Genomic DNA, 24,794 nt, shown 5'->3' on the forward strand with positions numbered 1-24,794 from the left:
ACCAGCCCCGCCCCTGAGGCCTCCTGCTGACAGGAGCCCCTTGCATACTTGGGTGGCCATCTGTCGTCTCCATCTCTGCGATGGGCCTCCCCCTGCGTGGGGCGGACTTGGAGAGGCCTGCGGGGCTGGACAGTTGTCTTCCGTGACTCCACTTGAGGGAGGTCAGAGGACGGGAGAGCAGCCCAGTGGGGCTCTCACCTGCCCCCTGTTCCCCAGCGCCAAAGCCCTGGAGGCCCTTTTGTGAGTGAAGCGACAACAGCTAGCTTCCCCAGAAGCAAATATAGGACAAACACCAGCCAACTTTAACAAGAGCCAGGGCCGCCTTGCCCACTGGTTAGAGCGTGCAGAGACTCCGGGTCTGTAAGTGCAGCAGGGTGAGGCTGGACAGTGTATGAACTTGGCGGGAGTGTGGCCAGGGCACAGCAGCCTCTCCTGGGCCCGTGACCAGCACCAGAGACAACCAGGACGTCACCCGGCCGAGTGCCTGGCTCTAAAGGGGACCCTGGGATAACAGGGCCACAGGAAGGCACAAAGCTTGTCTGGAAGGAAAACACTTGAGACTCTTAACCCAGAAGAATTCTTTTATTTAAAAACTGCTGGTACGTGAATTTCCTCCTTCCTTCGCCCAGGCCAGAGAACCATCCCTGATGGGACCTGCACAGCCTCCACGGGGGTAGCCCAGCTGGTGGGCGGTTAGGATGGGCAGCAGCAGACACCTAGCCCAGTGCCTGGCTCTGTGTCACAAGCAGTGGGGAGGAGGGATGGGGAGAGGTGAGGGTGGGATAAGTGCAAGGCCAGAGACCTCAGGGGATGGAGAGGAAGGCAGGCCCGTGTGCACTCTCTGGTTCATGCTGCCCCCTGTCAGCTGCTGCCACCGCTACCATCTCCCTTCACATTCTAACTACTCAGCCCACGTCTGGTCCCTGTCCCGTGGACCCGAGGCCTGAAAGCCCCGCTGCCAGGAGTCAGAACTCCGGCACCTCTCCTCGGGAATACCTTTGATGTAGGCTGTGTGGAACACCCAGACGGGGTCTCCCACCTCATGATCTGTCACTGAAATGACCTGGAACCCAACTCTGGAAGCTGTAGCCCAACTAAGATTATGGCAAAGTGTTCCTTGCTCTGGAGGCAGGTCTGCGGGGAGTGGGTCAAATTTAACAGCCCCTAATGTCTCATGCAGGTGAGGGTCCTTGGCTCCCCAAACAGGCTTCCTACATCCCTTCTGCTAGGACCGCAAGGGGCAGAACGGTGCCAGGGTACACCCTCCGAAAGCCCCTTCAAGGCTTTTGATCCGGTGGCCGCTCACTGGGGTTGGTCAGATCAGCCATGTGCCTTCAGAGGAGTGTGGTGGCAGGTCACACACTCCTGTGAAAGTGAGATCCTTGGAGGGAGGGGCTTGTGGCCCAGCACACTTCCGCGCCCCCAACAGGGAGGCCTGTCCCTTTGACACTCCAGCCAGGTAGATCTCCAGGGTCTTGAGCAGCCGTCTGGGGCTCTTCTTGGCCAACACCTCCAAGTCTGGAACAGAGAGGATTGGGGAGCAGAAGGCTTGTGGGGGCTGTGGAATGCACAACCCAGAGGCTCTGGAGAGGAGGGTGAAGGAGTCGTCTAAGATGGAGAGCTCACCAGAGAGGGAGACCCAGGAACCAGATTCGGCCACAGGGACCACACGCTCTACCCTGTCCAGGACAGTCTCAACTTTGAATAGCCAGTCCAACTGCTGGGCCCAGCTTTTGATTCAGAAAATATAGTCACCGGATGTACAGGGCCAGGAAGGGAGAAGAGTGGCGGCAGAGGAAGGAGAGTGGCAGGCTCTTGAGGGTGGGATTGGAGGCCTGGGGAAGCTGGAACTTGAGAAGCCGTGAATGGGGGGTGGGGGGAAAGGAAGGCACCCCAAACCAGTCCAGCAGCCACCCTGGGGTCCCTGAACCCGGGGACGCCAGGAGTGCAGGAGCTAGGCCTCCCCAGAAGAGCGAGCACACCTCTGAGGACAAAGCCCGAGTCAGAGATGGTCTTGTGCTGCGTCCTCCAGACGTGCGCGAGGCGGAGGAAAGTGGCGGCGTAGAAGCTGTTCACCACCGGGACCACCTTCTGCTGCCGGTTACACTCCCTGCAGGACGAGGGAGGTCACCCGCTCGGCAGTGGACAGAGGCTGACACCTGGGGCCCTCCCGCCCTGTCCCCAAGGAGCCTTCACATCTGAGGTCAGGGTTGGGGAGGAGAGATGGGCTGCGAGGCTGGTGCACGGGGATCTCTCCAGGTACCCCAGAACCAGCAGGTGAGGGAGAGCTGGGAGGATGAGGCACGGGGGGTGGGGGTGGGGTGGGAGGGAACCAGGCTCTGCTGGCCGGGGAGGGCAGGGTGACCAGCGTGGGGACTCACCTGGAGAGACATCCCTCCCTTAAGGCCTGGATGGTGATGCGGGTGATGTTCACGGACATCAAACAGAAGGGGAATTGCTGGAATGGAGTGGGTACTGGGTCAGTGGCAATCTAGGCTCTCACCTTCTGTGCTTCCCGTCACCCACAACCCGACCTGGCCCGCAGGAGATAACAATCACAGCCAGAGGCAAGCAGCTGGTAATACTGATGCTTACATTTAATTTTCACAATAATCTTCCCATTTTACAGAGGAGGAAACTGAGGGTCAGTGACCTTAAGTAACTTTCCTAAGGTGTTGGAACCAAGACTCCTACTGAGGTCGATTCACTCCGAAGCTGGTGCACAAACCCCTGTGCTAGTTCTCCAGCCTCTTCAACATCCGACGCATCAGCTCTCCGTGGCCTTCACCAGGCCCGCCCCGTGTGCTGCCTGTGGACCACATCACCCCCTGGGGTTGGATGGACACAAGAGGAGTGAGGCTCAGTTATCTAACCAATTCTATAGGTTCTTAAAATCTCTTCTCCCCTTCTCTGGGCTTCTGGTTATTTGCTCATAAGCTCTTCACCCAAAAGCAGACAGAGAAGGTACAAGTAGGTAGAAAGTCAGCATTGACTTAGGGCGCACCCCATCTCTTAGTAACACAGAAGCCTGAGAATGGGCTGTGCAGGTCCCACTCCCGAGCGGGGCAGACTGGGTCCAGCAGGGCTGCTTTACCAGGAAGGGCCTCCAAATTCCCTATAGCATCCACCTGAATGCTTTCTTTTTGGAGGGGCCAGTTCCTTCCTATTCTTTAACAACAAAAACCCAAGCAAATGAAAAGAGGCTTTCCCCAGGGGATCTGCAAATACTGCATGTTAGTTTCCGCTCTTGAACCCACACAAGGACATCGGCTGAGAGGGACACATAGACCAGTGCGTTCCTTAGCTTAGAACAAGAGCCAAAGTCTATTTATCCCATCTGCTTCCTTGAGAAGAAAAATCCCTTACATTGTGATGGAGAACTGTGCTGTCCAGTACTCTAGCAACTAGCCAGGTGTAGCTATTTAAATTTTAATTAATTGAAAATTAAGTAAAATTAGAAATTCAACTCCTTAGTCATACCAGCCGTATTTCCTGTGCTCTATAGCCACTCTTGCTTAAGAGCTGCTACACTGGACAGTGCAGATAGAGAACATTTCCTTCACTGCAAAAAGTTCCAGTGGCCAGCACTGAACTGTAGAAGGTCTTCTGGCTCCACAAGGATTTTTCTCAGGGCCTTCCATGACACCTGGATTCCAGGTCTTGGCCTGGCCACCTGCCAGCTGTGTATACTTAGGAAGGCCACCCGAACTCTGTGAGACTCGGCTCTCCCGTCTCTCAAGACCAAAAAGGAAATAAATTTTAAGTGCTATGCAGAAAAGAGTGAACACATCTGAAGAACCTAGGGGCAGGGCAGGAATAAAGACGCTGACATAGAGAATGGACTTGAGGACACGGGGAGGCGGAAGGGTAAGGTGGGACGAAGTGAGAGAGTGGCATGGACGTATGTACACTACCACATGTAAAATAGCTAGTGGGAAGCAGCCGCATAGCACAGGGAGATCACCTCGGTGCTTTGTGACCAGAGGGGTGGGATAGGGAGAGTGGGAGGGAGACGCAAGAGGGAGGAGATATGGGGATATATGTATATGTATAGCTGATTCACTTTGTTATAAAGCAGAAACTAACACACCATTGTAAAGCAATTATACTCCAATAAAGATGTTAAAAAACAAAATGAACACAGCAGGCCTGAGATTGCCGTCCTTAGAAAGGCCTGCTTATAAGGCTGGCATCTGGGAACTTGGATTTTGAGAGGGTTCCCACCATCCCCTCAGGCTGACTATTGTACCCAAACTGTGCAAACCATACGGTTTATGCTGAACACCTGCCTTCGCTCTGATTCTGGAATTTTGGTACGTGCTAGACAGATGGTGCTGCGTGACCAGCCCCCAGTAAAAACCTCGGATACTGAATCTCTGATGAGCCCCCTGGTTGGCAACATTCCACGTGTTACGCAATTCGATGCTGGAGGAATTATGTGCGTCCCGTGTGACTCTACTGGGAGAGGACTCCTGGAAGCCCGCACCTGGTTTCCTATGGATGTTGTCCATGCACTTCTTCCCTTTGCTGATTTTGCTTTTGCTGCAGTAAATCACAGCTGAGAGTACAACTATACACCAAATCCTGGGAGTCCTCCCAGTGGTCCTGGGGACCCCCACACAAGGGCCATGCTCAGTGGAGTCAATTCGCTAATCCTTACAAAAACTCTCCAGGGTAGCTTTTATTTTATTTTATTTTATTTATTCTTTTTTTTGCGGTACGCGGGCCTCTCACTGTTGTGGCCTCTCCCATTGCGGAGCACAGGCTCCGGACGTGCAGGCTCAGCGGCCATGGCTCACGGGCTCAGCCGCTCTGCGGCATGTGGGATCTTCCCGGACCGGGGCACAAACCCACGTCCCCTGCATCGGCAGGCGGACTCTCAACCACTGCGCCACCAGGGTAGCTTTTACTATCCACAGTCTACATTTTCTATTATCCCACAACCTACCTCACAGAGCTGCTCTAAGGAGTAATTTAGATCACATGTGCAAAATGCTAAGTGCAGCACTGGCCTGAGGAGGTGCTAACAAACGTTCATAATTATTATCTGCGCCTCAGTGGGTAGCTGAGGTCAGCAGCAATGCATCTCTACCTTCGGGTATTGCCTATTTAATTATAATATTTGTATAATATCATCCCTTCCCTTGCTTCCTTTCAGTCTAAAAATAAATATGGGAACAAGAACATGGTAGCAACATAATTAACAGAGGATCCGAACTTAGTGTTCATTCATTCTCAGGAATATTTTTATAAAAGCCTACTTACTAAAAAGCAGTGAAAACTGGAATTCAGATAGAAATATCTCCTTTCCTTCATCCCCCCAGGTGACTCTGAGGCGGGCTGCTGGCTGTAAGGAGCCCACGGCTGGGCGAGCTGTCAGGTGATGGGGGTCCTCGCCCCAGCTTCACCACTTAGTAGCTGCCCAGTTTTGTATATGCCCAGGAGTGGGATTGCTGGGTCATACGGTAACTCTATTTTTAAGGAACCTCCATACTGTTCTCCACAGTGGCTGTATCAATTTACATTCCCACCAACAGGGCAAGAGGGTTCCTTTTTCTCCACACCCTCTCCAGCATTCGTTGCTTGTAGATTTTCTCATGATGCCCATTCTAACTGGTGTGAGGTGATACCTCAGTGTAGTTTTGATTTGCATTTCTCTAATAACTGGTGATGCTGAGCAGCTCTTCGTGTGCCTCTTGGCCATCTGTATGTCTTCTTTGGAGAAATGGCTATTTAGGTCTTCTGCCCATTTTTTGATTGGGTTGTTTTTTTTAATATTGAGCTGCATGAGCTGTTTATATATTTTGGAGATTAATCCTTTGTCCATTGATTCGTTTGCAAATATTTTCTCCCATTCTGAAGGTTGTCTTTTCATTTTGTTTGTAGTTTCCTTTGCTTGGCAAAAGCTGTTAAGTTTCATTAGGTCCCATTTGTTTACTTTTGTTTTTATTTCCATTACTCTAGGAGGTGGATCGATAAAGATCTTGCTGTGATTTATGTCAGAGAGTGTTCTTCCTATGTTTTCCTCTAAGAGTTTTATAGTGTCCAGTCTTACATTTAGGTCTCTAATCCATTCTGAGTTTCTTTTTGTGTATGGTGTTAGGGAGTGTTCTAATTTCATTCTTTTACATGTAGCTGTCCAGTTTTCCCAGCACCACTTATTGAAGAGACTGTCTATTCTCTATTGTATATCCTTGCCTCCTTTGTCATAGATTACTTGACCATAGGTGCGTGCGTTCATCTCTGGGCTTTCTATCCTGTTCCACTGATCTATATTTCTGTTTTTGTGCCCATTCCATATTGTCTTGATTATTGTAGCTTTGTAGTATAGTCTGAAGTCAGGGAGTCTGATTCCTCCAGCTCTGTTTATTTCTCTCAAGACTGCTTTGGCTATTCGGGGGCTTTTGTGTCTCCATACAAATTTTAAGATTTTTTTGTTCTAGTTCTGTAAAAAATGCCATTGGTAATTTGATAGGGATTGCATTGAATCTGTACATTGCTTTGGGTAGCATAGTCATTTTCACAATAGTGATTCTTCCAATCCAAGAACATGGTATATCTCTCCATCTGTTTGTATCATCTTTAATTTCTTTCATCAGTGTCTTACAGTTTTCTGCATACAGGTCTTTTTGTCTCCCTAGGTAGGTTTATTCCTAGGTATTTTATTCTTTTTGTTGCAATGGTGAATGGGATTGTTTCCTTAATTTCTCTTTCAGATTTCTCATCATTAGTGTATAGGAATGCAAGAGATTTCTGTGCATTAATTTTGCATCCTGCAACTTTACCAAATTCATTGATTAGCTCTAGTAGTTTTCTGGGGCATCTTTAGGATTCTCTATGTATAGTATCATGTCATCTGCAAACAGTGACACTTTTACTTCTTCTTTTCCAATTTGTATTCCTTTTATTTCTTTTTCTTCTCTGATTGCCGTGGCTAGGACTTCCAAAACTATGTTGAATAATAGTGGCGAGAGTGGACATCCTTGTCTTGTTCCTGATCTTAGAGGAAATGCTTTCAGGTTTTCACCATTGAGAATGATGTTTGCTGTGGGTTTGTTGTATATGCCCTTTATTATGTTGAGGTAGGTTCCCTGTATGCCCACTTTCTGGAGAGCTTTTATCATAGAGGGGTGTTGAATTTTGTCAAAAGCTTTTTCTGCATCTACTGAGATGATCACATGGTTTTTCTCCTTCAATTTGTTAATATGGTGTATCACACTGATTGATTTACATATATTGAAGAATCCTTGCATCCCTGGGATAAATCCCACTTGATCATGGTGTAGGATCCTTCTAATGTGTTGTTGGATTCTGTTTGCTAGTGTTTTGTTGAGGATCTTTTCATCTATATTCATCAGCGATATTGGTCTGTAGTATCTTCATGTTCCTTCGCCAGGAAATGAAGATTTACAAGGATCATCTCTGCCCTACCTTTATGCAGGCTTGTCATGTTGATGGGATGAAATAACAGACGGAAATTGCAAGGAAAGCTATACAAATTGTTGTCTGTTTGTAACTACTGTTGCGAGGGGCTTCCCTTCCTGCCAGCAATCAGCCAGATGCGGCCTGCGTCTCGGCATCTGAACTGTTAGCACTCCTCCTCCTCAGGACAGCGTGGGCCATGCACTTTCATGGAGTCCTGGGTTCCCCCAGCATCTGTACTTTCTGGCCAATTCCCCTTTAGTAGGATGTACCACAGGTACCTGAGACCTCAGCTCTCTCCTTAGAAAAGAGACAGGACTGGCTTCTGGCAGGTCTGAGTCCCCCAACTGTTACTCTGGTCTCCTACGTGCCTCCTGGAAAACTGTATTTTCAAGATCCATAAGGGCTTGAGGTGAAGTTTTCCTTTAAACTTTGGAGTTACTTAAGAGCTCAAGGAATCATAAAGCCGGAAGGGACCTTAGAATCTTTTAGGCCAAATCTCTTATTTCATAAAACAGCAAAGGGAGGCCCAGAGAGGCTAGGTGACTTGCCTCAAATCATAGCTAAGTAATGATACTGCAGATGGAACTAGGATCTAGCTTCCTGACACCTACACCAGCCCTCTTATTTTATTATTTTAAGCTGCTATTCCTTCTTATTGTCTGACATGCATGTTGTGGAGTAAGTATAAATCCACAATAAATTCCACAGAGGCCAGCAGGTGAAGGGATGAGAAACAGATTGGTCAAAGTGGCCAGGCTGGTCTGGACCCAGATCAAGTACCCAGGGCTTCCTCTCTCGTCTTGCTCTTCCCTCTGCCTGGGACATTCCTCCCTCAGATATCCAATGACCTACCCCCTCACCTCAGTCAAGCCTGTCCTTGAAAACGAATGAGGGATGCTGAATTGGCACTAACCCTCTACCCTGGCTTCCATATTTCTGCAGGAAGATCTTACAAGAGAGCCTTCAAAACCCACAAGAAAGGGAGGCACTGAGGTCAGAGATGATTTCTAGGAAATACTCATTAGCTGGGGGACCTTGGGCAAGCCATTTCCCCTCTCTGGGTCTTCACTGTCTCTACAACAAGGGGCTGGCCCAGTGACTGCTAAGATATGCCTCAACCTCTGGGCCTCCTATAACAAAGCAGCGTCGCTACAAGAGACTGCACTGTTTCACAGGCTAACTGGTCCGGTTCTCAAACCTGACCCAGACATTACCTCCCCGCATCGTGAAGAGCACAGAATACGCCCACAGTCTCAACTCATGGGTCCTGATATACCTCAAGACCAGATCCTCACGAGGTCCCCTCTTGCCTCCTCCAGTGTCTCCTGGAAGAGATGGGCGTATGTGAAACCGTCAGGTTTAATGGGTACTTTTCCTCAAAAGGTAACAGAGATATGCAGTGAACGAAATGAAAAACTGCCCAGGTGGCAGGAACTGTGTGACTATTTGTTTTGTAGTCAAGAAGTTTTAGATTCAAAATGGATCTATCTTACCTTACAATGGCTGTGTGTATATGTGTGGATGTATGTGTTGTGTCTGTGTGTGCAGGCGCGAGCGCAGATATGATTTTGAAAACACCACATATATTTACGTATGCGTGTATTATCTATAAGATGTATATAAAATGTATTTTTGCTCACAGAAATCAAAAGTTACTTTGATAACTAACACTCCTTGAATGACTAATGTGCTTAGCACTTTACACGGTTTTTCTCCAACTCAGAATAAGTCTACGGAGTTGGGATTATTTTCTCATGTTACAAAGGAAGAAGCTGAGGTTCTGAGAATTAACTAATATGACCAACAACACAGTTACTGGAACAGTCTGTTTTTGCAGTGCAGGCCGGCCTGACTCCAGCTTGAAGACAAAATGATCTGAAGAAAATGCTGCAAGTCTGACCTTCAGCCACTCATTCTCAGCTCCTCTCCCTCAAGCAGCATCACACCCCCCTTCCTGTTCTCTGTGAAGTGCTGCTGGCCCCTGGGCAGGTCTGCTCACCACTGGAGGCCACTCCTTTCAGAGTCAGGAGGGAATCAGTGACACATACATATTTTCCAAGCTCTGGACACTGAGAGGGCCTAGAAGCAGTGAGATCCTAATACCAGTGAGAACACCCAGCACTCAGATCTTGGTTTCCAAATATCATTCTCCAACTAAAGAACAAGAGCTCTTTGGAGAAGTGGTTGATCTCAGGGCTGGGAATCATGCAGGGAAAATACAAGAGCCTAGAGCATCTTTAGGGTCCAGAAAGTAGAAAAGTGCTCAAAAAAGGACAGGGCATGGTGAAAGGGCACAGGTACCACCTGAAAGAGCTTTTTTTGTTTTTGAAAGAGCTCTTAAAATGGTCGACATGGGACCTAGAGGGGTGGGATAGGGAGGGTGAGAGGGAGGGAGACGCAAGAGGGAAGAGATATGGGAACATATGTATATGTATAACTGATTCACTCTGTTATAAAGCAGAAACTAAAACACCATTGTAAAGCAATTATACTCCAATAAAGATGTAAAACAAAAAAAAATGGTCGACATGGGAACAATTTTAGCAACAAAATAAATAATAAAAGTGTTGGGTTATATCCCATAGAATAAAATAAAAATCTGAGTCCATGTGGATATAAAAAGTACCTGAATCAATAAATAGCAAAGACAATTCTTTCTTACAGAAGAATTCCAATTAATAAATTTAAAAATTAATAAATGTAGGAGGAATGAGGGAAACAAAATCACTATTAGAACCAAGTTTGAGGAAAACCAGGATATTTGCATAGCTTCAAAGTATCTTCCTCCAAGACAGTGATTAATTACAAAGGGAAAAATAGTAACTTTACAGCGTAGAAACCTGGCTGATATCCCCTTAACCATGTGCCCAAGGTTAACTTCACCAGTAATAAGACACGTTGACATGGGTGCGCTCCTGACATGAGGTACATCACTTCCGTAGTTGTCAAAAACGCATAACCTGGGGCTTCCCTGGTGGCACGGTGGTTAAGAATCCGCCTGCCAATGCAGGGGACACAGGTTCAAGCCCTGGTCCAGGAAGATCCCACATGCTGCGGAGCAACTAAGCCCATGCACCACAGCTACTGAGCCTGTGCTCTAGAGCCCGTGCGCCACAACTGCTGAGCCTACGTGTCACAACTACTGAAGCCTGTGAGCCTAGAGCCCGTGTTCCGCAACAAGTGAAGCCACTGCAGTGAGAAGCCCGCGCACCACAAGGAAGAGTAGCCCTCACTCGCTGCTACTAGCGAAAGCCTGCGTGCAGCAACGAAGACCTAACGCAGCCAAAAATAAATAAATAAATAAGTAAATTTATGAAACAAACAAACGCATAACCTCAGTCTAAAATTTATATGGCAGATGGAACCACCCCCACCCTTGCTCTTTCTTTTCCATTTCAGTTGGTGGCCACTCTGTCTTTCCAGCTGCTCAGGCTAAAAATCACCATTGATGCCTCTTTTTCTTACACCTGTACCCAATCCATTCGAAAAATATGCTGGCTCTATTCTCTACAGCCCATACGCTCAAGATTCTACATCCAGAATCGGATCACTTCACAACGCCTCCTCTGAAAATACCCTGGTCCAGATCACCATCATCTCTAACTTGATTACAAAAGCCCTCACCAGAGACTACTCTCAACCCAACGGCTGGCAGGATCCATTTAAGAATGTAAGTTGGATCGTGTCACTCCAGGCTGCTCAAAACCCTCATTTGACTCAGAGTAAAAGCAAACATCCTCATCATAGCCTACCGGGCCCGACACCGTCTGGTCCCCGTTACCCCATCACCTCCTTCCTACTGCCCTCCCTGCCCCTTCTGCTCCAGCTGGCCTCCCTGCCATTCCTGCACATGCCAGACATACACCTCCTTTGGGACGTTTGCTCTAGCTGCCCGCTCTGTGCGGAATGCTCTTCCTCCAAATACAAGCTTGGCTAACATCCTCACCTCCTTCAAGGCTTGGTTTAAGTCTCACCCTCTCGTGAGAGCTACCCTAATACCCCATAAAACTGTAATCCTCCCACATTCTCCTAACCTTGCCTACGTAGCACTTACCACCTTTAACATACTCTATAATTTATTTATGTATTAGGCTTACTGTCTTGTCCTCTCTGCTAGAAGGATCTTTGTCTGTTTTGCTCACTGATGTTGCCCAAACACCAAGAACAATAACTAGCACAGGGAATCCTAAATAAATACCTGTTTAGTACATGAGTGAATTCCAGGCCCCATGAATCTGGGATAGATGAGTGGCAGGAAACAGGTCAAGTATGTTTTCTAAATGGGGGGACCACCACCTTTTACTACAGGGGAAAACCATCAAACCAACCCTGGAGAGCAGGCCTGGACAGAACCTGAGGGCTACGGGAGCCACTTCTGGCCTTCCAGCAAGTCCATGTGTTACCTGACACTTCGAGGCAAACCTTCTTCTCTGGGCAAATAAAGGCTGACCCCCCTCCTCCAGGGTCAGGAGAACCTGCCAATACTGGGAGGGCAGTGAGCTGAGACGCTGGTACCACAGTTGTGTCTAGCGCTTTTGTACATTACCTCATTTAATTTTCCCAACTATCCAGCTGACGTTTCCAAGATTTCCTCTTTATGGATGAGGAAACCAAGGCCCTGAAGAGTTGAGGCACTTGCTTGAGACACACACTAATGAGTGCTGGAGCTCAGATTCCAGCCAGGTCAGGGTGACAGGGATGCCCATGCCCAGTTTGCCTCAGCTGTCCCGAGGGCCCTCAGCAATTGGAGATCTACCTGCGAAGCTGTCACGGTTACTCAGGAGAGCCCTGTGCCCAGGTCCTAGCCCCTACAGCCCTCTCTGCTGGCTTCCCACCAAAGCCCCACCTGGATATGGTGACGAGACAGGCGGAAGATCTCCTGGGCCATCAGCAAGGTCTTTGAGTCCATCACCAGGTACAGGAGATGCAGGAGGGCAAGGAAGCCTGCTCCTCTCAAGTCTGTGGCTGGATTTGTTCCTAAAACAAAAACCAAGAGGAAATTCAGGGTGCTTAATGAAATCCCTGCTCTGTGAGATTCAATGACTTGGTTACCTTGATCACTGCCCAAGTGGACAGCCTAGACTTCCCCTGCCTGACTGTAACAAGGCAGTCAAAGAAGCAGGGAGCTGGGACTTTTATCCTTCTCTAGTGCTAAGGAGCCCACCACACCCTTCGTGACATCAGTGGAGGCTACATGGGAACAGCAATGAGGCACCCCTGCCCCACCCAGCCAGTGGTATTAGTGGAGGTCAGGTGGGATACCTGGATTTCTATCCCCACCTGGCAGTAATGAGGTGACATCACCCTTCCCCCACTGCCCAGTGTCAGAGGAGGCCTGCTAAAATAGAAGATTTAAAGATGATCAACACTGTCATTACATAATACCCACAATATCTAGGACACAATAAAAAATCACTCATTACACCAAGAACTAGGAAAACCTCAATTTGAATGAGAAAAGACAATCAACAGATAGCAACACTGAGATCACACATATGTTGGAATTACCTGATAAGGAAGGAATTTATAGCAGCTGTCCTAGGCAGAATAACTGGCACCTCCAGAGATAGCCACGTCCTAATCCCCAGAACCTACAAGTACGTTCTGTTGCACAGCAAGGGGGAATCAAGGTTGCAGTTAGAACGGAGGTTGCTAATCAGGACAGGGAGATTATCCTGGATTATCTGGCTGGGCCCAATGTAGTCAGAAGAATCCTTAAAAGTGAGAGAGGGAGGTAGAAGCACAGAGTCAGAAAGAGAGATGTGAGGACAGAATCAGCTCAGAGAGATGCTGCGTTCCTGGCTCTGAAGGATGAGGCACGTGGGTGGACTCTAGAAGGTGGAAAAGGCACAGAAATAGATTTCCTCCCAGAGCCTCCAAAAAGGAATGCAGCCCTGCTGCCACCTTGATCTTGCCCCAGTGAGACTGTGTCAGACTTCTGAACTACAGAACTAGAAGATAATAAATCTGTGTTGATTGAAGCCACTAAATTTGTGGTAATTTTCTGCAGCAACAATGGGAAACTACTATAGCAGCTATCATAAAAATGCCTTTGATAAGCAATTACAAACATGTGAAAAAAATGAAAAAACAGAAAGTCTCAGTAAAGAAATATCAGATGTAAAGAACCAAACAGAAACTTCAGAAAAATATAATACCTAAAATTAAAAACTCACTGGATGGGCTCAACAGCAGAATAGAGACCAAAGAGGAAAGAACCAGTGAACTTGAAGATGGAACAATATAAACTGCCCAATCTGATCAATAGAGAAAAAACAAAACAAAATAAACAGAGCCTTGAAGACCTCTGAGCTATACAGAGATCCCCCTAAAATGAACAGAGCCTCTGGGACCTGTGGAACAGTAACAGAAGATCTAGCATCTGTGTCATCAGAGTTGTACAAGGGAGGAGAAAGAGCAGGGCTGAAAAAAGTACTCAAAGTAATAACGGCTGAAATTTTACCAAATTTGCCAAAGACATAAACCTACAGATTCAAGAAGCTGAGCAAACCCTTAATAAGATAAGCCCAAAGAAATCCCCACTAAGACATATCAGAGTCAAACTCCTGCAAACAAAAGAAAAAAAACAAACAAAAGAGATCTTGAAAGCAGAGAGAGAAACAACTTCTTATCTAACAAGGAGGAATAATTCAAGTGACAGCAGATTTCTCATCAGAAACCATGGAGGCCAAAAGGAAGTAGCACATTTATTTTCAAGCGCTGAAAGAAAAGACCTGTCAACCTGGAATTCTACATTCAGAGAAATTATCCTTCAGGAGTGAAGGGGAAATCAAGACATTCTCAGATGAAGGAAAGCTAAAGAATCTATTGCCAGCAGACCTACTTTAGAAAATGGCTAAAGGAAGTTCCTGAAACAGAAAGGAAGTGATAAAAGAAGGAATCTTAGAATATCAGAAGAAAGAACAATGGAGAGAGTAAATATATGGGTAAATACAACAGACCTTGCTTCTCCTCTTGAGTTATTTTAATTAATGGTTGAAACAAAAATCATAACACTGATGTCATTTTCAATGTACACAGAGGGAATATTTAGGACAATTATATTATAGATGAAGGAAGGTAAAGGGACTTAAACACATTGTCAGTACCAACAGAGCACCAATTAATTATGAGTATATAAAGTTTCCTTTTTAAATTAAGATATTTTCCTATTCTATACAAATGTAATTTGATAGGATTTTGAAAAAATAGTACAGTCCCAAAACAGGTGAAATCATTTTGTTTCACTCAAAAAAATGAAATAATATAAAAAAAAATTGTCATCGACAGTAAAAGAAAAGAATAAAAAGAAAACACTGGATTCTAAATCCTATCACTCCCATGCTTGCTATCTCACTTAGAGTAAATATTTCACGCTGGCCTGCAAGGCCCCGAGCGAACTATTCTCCTTGTCCACTTCAGCCACACTCCTTGCTATTTCTCAGAAAGAGGTACACACATTTCACCTCAGGGCCTTTGCATTTGCTGTACCCTCTTCCTGAAATGCTCTGCCCCAGATATCCTGTCTCATGGTGCTGACATGACAGGAAGAGGACTGCCTGGGTTCTCACGCTAGTCCTGGAATAAGGAGTCAGGGAGAAGACGAACCATTCCTCTCTCTTACCCTGAAAGCCCAGATCTTCCCAGTGGTCTCCGTGGAGGGCACAGTCAAACTTGGAGCCGGTCAGCTTCTTATAGATGGTCTGGAGGACTCGGCCATGCATTGGGTCTTGGCTATCCAGGCCACCTGCCCCAAAACACACCCATGCTCTGTTGGATTGGCCCTCACAGGAGGACTGAGTGCTTCCCAGAGAACAGTACAGCCCAGACAGAGCTGGCCGGTGCTCCAGACACTCTGCTCTCCCCCCAGCATGGTAAATGCAGGAGCCCTGGCTTAGTCTCAGCAACCGGGTAGGCAAACTGTGCTCTCTGCCTGACCACTCACGCGGCGCCTGCCTTGGGGCAGCCCCCGTGCACTCACACTGAGCGATGGTCAGGACCAAGTCCCTTTCTTCACGGAGGCCCTGGTGGAGCTTGGGAGGCCCGAAGAGGCAGTGCCGGAGGGCAGCAAGCCCGGTCCTTCGGATCGTTGGCTGGATTCTTTTCTGGGGAGGAAGGTGCAGGCAATAGGCAGAGTGCTGTGATCATCTGCTTTAATGAACTTACCATCAGGCTCAGTACAGGACCGGTCTTGCAGAAAGGAGTGGCTCTCCCACTAACTGGCTGGCCTCTGGGCCAGGGAAATGGGGCAGAAGCTGTGAAGCATCTGCGAATCTCTGGAGACAGGCTCTTCCAGCTCGTAGGCGCTTTGTAAGTAGAGAGAGATGTCCCCGAGCACAGGCATTATCATCCGGTTGTCTACATTTGGTCCTCTGGGCTTTTCCAGAAATAGCTATGTCACTGACTACCAAGGAAGCTAGAGGTGGCTGGCTATGGGGGCTGGCATCTCACAGATGCCAGGCCAAGTTTCCCAGCAGGGCTGCTTCTACCCTTTGTATGTCTGTCTCTGTCTCTCTCTGTAAAGGACATAAATATAAAGTCTAACAGCTCTCTCAGCTTCCAAGATAAGACAGTCAGTGGTGGGGGGGACTTCTCTGGCAGTCCAGTGGTTAAGATTGCACGCTTGCAATGCAAGGGGCGCTCGTTCAATCCCTGGTCGGGGAACTAAGATCCCGCATGCCATGTGGCACGGCCAAACCAACAAACAAAAAGACAGTCAGTGGGCACTTTTTTGGAGCAGGATACCCCTGCGGGGAGCTGGCGCCTTCTGTCCACACCACAGCAGCAGTGCCTAAACCAGCTCCTGCCGACCTCTCCTTGTTCACAGCCATTGCCGCAGGGCTTAGGATACTCTGATTTCGGCAGCCTCTGGATCTCTGGGTCCTACAAGCCAATCTGATTCCTATCTTTTTAGCTTCGCTCCTTGAGCCAGGCTTTAGGTTGAAGATCTGGGATCACAGTTCTCTAAACTTACTACTGGTCACCAAGATTCCCCAGAAAGCTTGTCAGCTTTTACTCTCCTTCATATTCTTTCTTTTTCCAACCCCACATATTTTTTAAATTCCCAAATAACTTCTTGTTCCTCTAGGGGATGGAAGATTTTCCTGCGGTGGCAGTGAATTACTCAGCTCTCTGGACAGGCTGCCCTGCTTCCCCAAGGAACTCCCTAGCATCTGATTGCAGACCTCCCCATCCCTAGGAGGAGAAAGCAGGGAGCAGCTCCACGGGCCCCTATAAGACAGGGCCACTAGAGTTCTGGGGGCACAGTCCCTGAAAGGCCGCTGGGGCCCACATGACATGTGGGTCCTTGGCCACTTGTGATCCTGCGCCCCGAGATTTCTTAGTCGAGACAGAGCCCTCGCCTGGAAAGTTCCATCTTGCTTGCCCAGTGCCCTATCCTGGTGGGGAAGAAACCTGGCTCCTGGGAAGAAAGTGCTTTGCTTGAGACCCCCAAACCTCCCTACTGTCATACCTTGAAGGAAGAGAGGTCCACGGTCTGGAAATGCTGGAGGGCCTCAATGAAAGAGATTAGCTGCCCAGGCTGGTCTGAGCTGGCCCGGCTCCCTGTGGCAAAAGGGAAGACACTCTGGCACTTGTAACAGTAGTCATTCTATCAGCAGACATTTACTGAGGGCCGCCGGTTGCCACCTCTAAGCCCAGCGCTGACTTTCAGCTGTAAACGTCAGACACCTACAGTTACAACCAAGCCTCCTCTGTCAAGGGGGTGGCGTTATCTGCTGGGCTGACTCCCTTTCGGACCCGGCTGTGCAGAGGCTGAAGTGAGTGGAGATAGATCTGCAGGGGCCCCTAATGTCCACTCATCTGTGAGCGGGGGCAAGTCACTGCCTGGAGGAGGTACCCATGCAGGAGCATGCTACAGGTTTGTTTAGGGGCCTTTCCTATCTTCTACTTTGCCCCTTCTCACGCCCTGGATACGAATGATCCCCTATCCAGCCTTCGCCACAGGGTACTGACTCATCAGTCCGCAATACAGGTGATGGCTGATACAGTCCACTCTAACATCTCTTCAGGAGCTCAAGTGGGGTTCAGGCTAGATTTGGGTCCCAGTTCTCCCCTCCCGCAGCTCCATCCAAACCTCCTGAAAGGCACGAGAGACAGAGGCTTCCAGCAGATGGCTTCAGCCCCCAGTTCCAGGGACTTGCTTGTATAGTGAACAGCCTGCTCGACCTGACACAGGGGTCCTGGCTGCCTGCCTCCATCCTCTGCCTGACCTCATCACCCTGCAGACGTTGACCCTGATGAAGGTCCTCCCTGTCTTCTCTCACGGCTGGCAGCCCTCTCCCCAAGGCATTCATCCCCATTCCCTCCAGAGGTCGATGGCATCACCTCTGAATTGGGAAAAGAGATTTTATCCTATGTCACGTATTGGAAATGAGAAGACCCAGGAATTCTGTATCCTAATCCCAGAGGCACAGAACATTAGCCGCACGGGTGGCTCGTGTGCTTAGCAGCAGCGGGCTGTGAGGAGGCAGTTACCTGTCTCTGGCTGGATACTGTCCACAGCTTCCCATTCTTCTTGGGCTCGGAGCACCTCTGTATTCATAACTGCAATAGTGAGAAAAGGAGACCGTCTGAGATCGAGGTGTGTCCGGATTGCTGTCGTAGCCCCTGGCCTTCCCTGCCTGCCTTGGGCCTTGTTGCTACCCTCTGACATGCCAGAGTGAGCTTTCAAAAAGGCAGATCTGACGGCAGCCTGCTGCTCAGAACCCTCCAGGGCGTCTCCATAATTCTCAAGATGAAACCCCAACTCTTCACAATCGGGAGACTCCTTACCTCTCTGGCTCTGTCCTGGGGCATCCAGAAGTACCTGAAGTCTCTCAACAGCCCCCTTGGGTGCCTCTGCACACCCCGCTCTCCCACCTTCAGTTCCAGCCCCTTCTAGCACAGTTCCATCTCATCCTTCAGCCAATTCCGGCATCACCCTCACCTGGCGCCTTCTTTAGCCTCTGTAATCTGCGTTAGGAGCTGCTCCATGAGAGACCCCGACACCCCATGCTTACCACCATGTTGCAAACTGTCTTGCCCACTGCACTGGGCGCCACAGGAAGGTAGGGTTCTGAGCGCCTGACACATGACAGGTGCACAATGAATGTTTTTGTTGTTGTTTGTTTGTTTGTTTTGTTTCTGGCTGTACCTTGCAGCATGCAGGATCTTAGCTCCCCAACCAGGGATCAAACCCGTGCCCCCTGCAGTGGAAGTGCAGAGTCCTAATCACTAGACTGCCAGGGAAGTCCCCACAATGAATGTGTGATGAATGAATGAAAGCACAACAAAAGCGAGGGAAACAGAAGAAAAAAGCAGCAGGACAGGCGCTCTATAACCACCACACAGCCCTCTTCTCCACACCACAGCTGCCACTCTCTGGGCCAAACTGCTGGCAGCATGGCCCATCACTGGCTTTTCCCATTTGCTACGGACGACACTGGCCGACAGTGGGCAGGATGGAGAGACCTCTGTTTGACACCCAAACTCGTGAGCCTTCTAGCCTGGGCGGTGAAAGCAGGTTAGGACAGCTCCCCTCTGCCTCGCAATCCGGGCTGAGGACGTTCACGTGACAGTGAACTGTTTTGTAAGTATACTTGCAAATTAAAGAAAAAGGTACCCCAAAATCAAAACACTAAAGGATAACGAGGACAAGGAGGCTGCTGGGGAGCCGGAGGGCTCAGCTGGCAAAGCACAGCGCAGAGCCAAACTGCTTGTCAACTTTCCATCTCTGTCCCTCACGAGCTGCGCTTCTTCGGGCAGGTCACTTAACCATTGGTAATCACTCTTCCAACTATTGTGAGGAGGACGTAACTCTTCAGATTCTAGGGGAGTGCGTGGCCCAAAGGCCACTCGCTCAATAAACATCAGCTAGTATCACTGACGCAGTTGTGGGCTCGGGTCTAGCAGGGATGTGGACGGTGGGAGCAGATGAGATGGGTCCGGGGTCCTGAATCCTGGACTTCTAGGACATTCAATCTTGCCAGCCCCAGCCCGGGGTAGCAGACTACACCAGGGCTTCCAAACTAGGTAACTTCAACAGAATACAGAACACTCAACCTGGGACAGTGAAGAAAACAAAACTTACTTCCAGCATGCTGAACCCTTGGGAGATGAAAAAGAGGGACAAAGTGGCTAAACAAGAAGAGCGGAGCAGCAGCCATGGATCTCATCACGACGCTGAGAAGCTCCCCACCCTTCACCCCTCATCCACATCCAGCTTCACTGACTTCATGACTTCAGATCATTATGAGCAACTCGATCCATCTTTCACCCCCCACACCTTCACCTGCAAACGGGTTGATCAAAGGTTGTGAGCCAGGAGCACAAACCTCACAGGCAAGGGTGTGGGAGCTTACTGTGACAGCAAGGTAGTCAAGAGAAAGTCCGAGGTCTCAAGCAGCAACGCAATCTGGTGCCCAAACTGGAGACAAACATCCAACCCGTGTAAGAGCATCTCTCTCCTTTCCTGGTTCCTTTAGGACTCCCACCTCTGAAGATGATCCTGACATAAATACTATTTTTCCCCTAAACTGACAGAAGAACGAGGAGCCACAGCACGAATCTCCAGGACAACAAACCCAGGTCCCGTTAGTACGGCTCTTTATCGTTTTTCCTTTTGTCAACTGCCTCCTTTATTTAGGCCCTCTTCTACTTATTCGCATAGTAAACGGCACAGCTGATCTAGTCGGCCTATTAGTTTAAATTTGCTGAGAGCAATCTGGGGAAAAAATTGTAGTTATTTAGTATGATTAAGAATATCTGGGGCTTCCCTGGTGGTGCAGTGGTTGAGAGTCCGCCTGCCGATGCAGGGGACACGGGTTCGTGCCCCGGTCCGGGAAGATCCCACATGCCGCAGAGCGGCTGGGCCCGTGAGCCGTGACTGCTGAGCCTGCGCTCCGCAATGGGAGAGGCCACAACAGTGAGAGGCCCGTGCACCACAAAAAAAAAAAGGAATATCTGGCACATAAATGCCAGTTGCACTGAAATAGAAAATACTTTAGCATTTAAGGCAACATCTCTAATAAATGTTAGGTTTGTCACCACATGGTAAAGACAAAATTCAATTAAAAGATACTTTACAGACCTCCATATAGTTTTTCTACATTGGAATATTTTTAACAGACCCCATATTCTTAGAGATTACATTTTCAGTTTACAGAATTTAAAGACAACAACGCACACCAATGAGCGTTCACTATGATTTACATTCTGTGTGCTAAGCACTTTACACTACCTCATTTAATCCTTACACAACTCCTATCATACAGGTTCTGATATAATCCCTGTTTTATAGATGAGGAAAGTGAGAGTCAGAAAGATTAAGTTACTTGCTCAAGGTCATAGGGCTGATGGGTGAAAGAGGCAGGACTTAAGCCAGAGATATCTGGCTCCAGAACTGGTTCTTCTGAATTGGTGAGTGTGCTTTTCTGTGTAATAAATTAGCAAGTGGAATGAGCTTTAAATATAGTATGGGAAGAGCCATGTCAAGCAGATAAAACAGGATAACTTTTCAAAGGCTTTTCACCCACTCTGTCTCATTTCATTATCACAACATCCCTTTGAGGACAAAGGAGGTACTAATATTTCCACTGTAGACACAGAGATTATATGATTTGCCCAAAGGCGCACAGTAAGCTACCAGCAGGGCTTGTGGGGCCAAATTAGAACTCAGGTCTCTAACTTCCCTTGAAGGATGATAACTCTATGAAGTGCTACAGGAAGGGCGTCCCTGGTGGCACAGTGGTTAAGAATCTGCCCGCCAATGCAGGGGACACGAGTTCGAGTCCTGGTCCGGAAAGATCCCACATGCCGCGGAGCAGCTGAGCCTGTGTGCCACAACTACTGAAGCTGCACTCTAGAGCCCGCGAGCCACAGCTACTGAGCCCGCATGCCACTACTGAAGCCCGCGCGCCTAGAGCCCGTGCTCTGCAACAAGAGAAGCCACCGCAATGAGAAGCCCGCGTACCGCAACGAAGAGTGGACCCCGCTCACTGCTACTAGAGAAAGCCCACGCGCAGCAATGATGACCCAACGCAGCCAAAAATAAATAAATAAATGTACATATATATATATATATATATATATATATATATATATATATATAAAATTCTACAGGAAAAGTAGTGAGAGAAATTCAAATGAGGAAAAGCAGACCCACAGGGAGCTCCGCCTTGAGTCCCACCCAGGCTCCGAGGGGGACTTACCAGCCTGCTCCCAGCCATTATTCGCTTCTGCCGTCAGGGCCCGGAGGATGCCGTGGTTCTTCAACTCTGAGATCTGTAGGGGCAGCTGACCCTTAGTGCGAGGGCAGAGTCCACGTCCCCCCACCCACACAAACAAGTCCCACCCGCTGTACTGAGTGTCCTCGAAACTGGAGGCCAGAAGAATCTAGTCTTCCCACATGGGTTGGTTAAAACCAATCTTAAAGAGAAGCACCCGGAAAATGCCAACTATGACGGAGCAGTTGAGTGACGTGAGGACAGGTATGAATATATGCTCTCCTTGGAGAGCAAACAGACAAAAATCCACTCAACTCAACTGAGACAGAGGTGTGCTTGCGGTATTCCCGCTGCATTCTATGTTCTGCCTCATTATAACAAGTATCTTATCAGATAGAGGTTGTCTTGCATGCCTGTGCCTTCCCCACACCCCCATCCAAAGTGTGAGCTACTGGAGGGCAGGGTCTGTGCCCTCCTGTGTCCCGGTGCCTGGCACCATATAGCAGCAAGTAACACAAGCTTCTGCCGACAGGAAGCACTGAGGTGTGGGTGATACGTACAGGAATTCCCCTGAAAGCCAGAAGAGCACTGTTGTCCTTGTCACATGGTGGAGGGTACCCAGCAGACACACCTTCAACCTGCAAGACAAACCAAAGTCAGTCTCCTGGGCACGTAGTAGTCCCTCAAAGATGACAGCTTAAACGTCACACCTTTTTCCAATAACACACACACACAAAATGGATGAACTCCTGAGAAGTCAACTACAAGGAATACTGTAAGGGAAAACTCCTGTTTAATCAGTCTTAAGAAAAACCACGAAAAGCTTAATGTTAATATAATCTTTAAAAAAAAAATTTTTAAATATATTTAATTTATTTATTTTTGGTTGTGTTGGGTCTTCACTGCTGTGTGCGGGCTTTCTCTACTCGTGGCGAGCGGGGTCTACTCTTCGTTGTGGTGTGCGGGCTTCTCGTTGCGGTGGCTTCTCTTGTTGCGGAGCACGGGCTGTAGGTGTGCAGGTTTCAGCAGTTGTGGCACGTGGGCTCAGTAGTTGTGGCTCGCGGCTCTACAGTGCAGGCTCAGTAGTTGTGGCGCATGGGCTTAGTTGCTCCGCGGCCTGTGGGGTCTTCCAGGACCAGGGATCGAACCCGTGTCCCCTGCATTGGCAGGCGGATTCTTAACCACTGCACCACCAGGGAAGCCCAATGTTAATATAACATTATACAGATTTCCTTGCTCCGTTCAAGGTCTCAAGGCTCTGAGTAAGTAAAGTTGAGTGTAGCACTTTCCTCACTTTTGGCCTTTCTGCTCAGCCAAACCTTCCCCCTACTGGAGCTTAAAAAACCATCTGACCAACTTTTTGCAACTCATATCACCAATACAGGGCTAATTTTCCTAATATGTTAAAAAAAAAAAAAAGATCCTACAAATCAGTAAGGAAAAGAAACAACCCAGTAGAAAAACTGGCATGGATATGATTTACATAAAAGGAAGCACAAATAGTTCTTAAACGTGAAGAAATGCTCAACCTTACTCATAACAAGAGAAATGTCAAATAAAACTACTCCGAGATAATGTTTTTCACTTATCCTATTATCCAAGATCAAGAAGTGTGTTAACACTGTGCTGGCTAGACGACCAAGAGTTATAAGACACTGGAGAGTGAATTGGTACCACCTCTCTGGCTTGACAATATCTGACGAAATCACATATGCTGTGCACATTTGGGGCCTGCAATTTCATTCTAGGAATTTATCTAACACATATAGTCATCCATGTACAAATGACATGCTGACAGTGTCATTCATGGTAGTACTGTTTATAAAAACAAAAAGCTAGAAAAACCCTGACTGTCCACTAATGGACTTTTAATTTTATTTTATTATACTTTATATTTTCCCCCCAGTTTTACTGAGATATAACTGACATACAGCACTGTATGAGTTTAAGGTGTACAGCATAACGATCTGACTTATATACATCATGAAATGATGACTACAATAGGTTTAGTGAACATCCATCATCTCCTATAGATACATCAACAAATAGAAAAAAACACTTTTTTTCCTTGCGATGAGAACTCTTAGGATTTACTCTTAATAACTTTCATTTATAATATACAGCAGTGTTATCTTTATCATGTTGTACATTACATTCCTAGTACTTATTTTCTTATAACTGGAAGTTTGTACCTTCTGACCACCTTCATCCAATTCCACCCCCACCTCTAGTAGCCACAAATCTGATTTCTTTTTCTATGAGTTCCTTTGTTTGTTTTTCATTTTTTTATTTTTGGCTGCGTTGGTCTTTGTTGCTGCGCATGGTGTTTCTCTAGTTGTGGCGAGCGAGGGCTGCTCTTCGTTGCAGTGTGCGGGCTTCTCACTGTGGTGGCTCCTCGTTGCAGAGCACGGTCTCTAGGCACGCAGGCTTCAGTAGTTGTGGCTCGCTGGCTCTAGAGCACAGGCTCAGTAGTTGTGGTGCACGGGCTTAGTTGCTCCGCGGCATGTGGGATCTTCCCGGGCCAGGGATTGAACCCGTGTCCCCTGCATTGGCAGGCGGATTCTTAACCACTGTGCCACCAGAGAAGTCCCTATTTGTTTGTTTTTGAAGTATAATTGACCTACAACACATTGTTAGTTCCTGGTGCACAACACAGTGATTTGATATTTCTATACATTTCAAAATGATCGCCATGATAAATCTAGTTGTCACTAATGGACGAATTTTAAACAAATTAAAGCATATCCACTCAATGAGATCCTATACAGCCATAAAAAAGAGTAAGAAAGTACTTTATGGACAATTTGCAACAATCTTCATGATATATTAAGTGAAACACAAAGGGCAGAGTATATACACTATTTTGCCATTTGAATTTCTAAAAAACACATAAATATATTTGCGTGTCTTTACAGAGACTATTTCCAGAATTATATCCAAGGAAGTAGTAACCTTGCCTCCATCAGGAAAATTGGGTAGCTGGGGAACAAGGGTGGAAGGTAGTTTTTTCACTATATGTACATCCTCTGTACTTTTGGATTTTGAACCATCTGCAGAATTATTTTCTCTAAAATAAATAAAAGAAAAAATAATAATTAAAGGAATCATTGCTTATGTCAAGGACCGAGAATCTCAGATTGTCCT

The 24,794-nt window shown here is 47.7% G+C and overlaps 1 protein-coding gene across 9 annotated transcripts in view; it reads right to left on the bottom strand.

Annotated features, from left to right (window-relative positions):
- Positions 1–563: 563 nt before the first annotated feature.
- ELMOD3 (ELMO domain containing 3) overlaps positions 564–24,794 on the bottom strand; it is a 28,556-nt gene continuing 4,325 nt past the window's right edge. For 6 of the 9 annotated variants that reach the window (XM_067704520.1, XM_067704517.1, XM_067704516.1 and 3 more), the window contains 10 exons: positions 22,211–22,288; positions 21,636–21,708; positions 17,923–17,991; positions 16,898–16,989; positions 15,407–15,530; positions 15,050–15,172; positions 12,272–12,402; positions 2,382–2,458; positions 1,983–2,110; positions 564–1,518 (listed from right to left, as the gene is read on the bottom strand). In XM_067704520.1, coding sequence (XP_067560621.1) covers positions 1,316–1,518; positions 1,983–2,110; positions 2,382–2,458; positions 12,272–12,402; positions 15,050–15,172; positions 15,407–15,530; positions 16,898–16,989; positions 17,923–17,991; positions 21,636–21,708; positions 22,211–22,288 — 1,098 coding nt within the window. In that variant the 3' untranslated portion in view covers positions 564–1,315. Of the gene's footprint in view, positions 1,731–1,982; positions 2,111–2,381; positions 2,459–12,271; positions 12,403–15,049; positions 15,173–15,406; positions 15,531–16,897; positions 16,990–17,922; positions 17,992–21,635; positions 21,709–22,210; positions 22,289–24,794 lie in introns of all 9 variants that reach the window. The other 3 variants (XM_067704523.1, XM_067704522.1, XM_067704524.1) reach the window with 3 other exon arrangements.

This window comes from Pseudorca crassidens, chromosome 14 (assembly GCF_039906515.1).
Source record: "Pseudorca crassidens isolate mPseCra1 chromosome 14, mPseCra1.hap1, whole genome shotgun sequence".
Classification (NCBI taxonomy): domain Eukaryota; kingdom Metazoa; phylum Chordata; class Mammalia; order Artiodactyla; family Delphinidae; genus Pseudorca; species Pseudorca crassidens.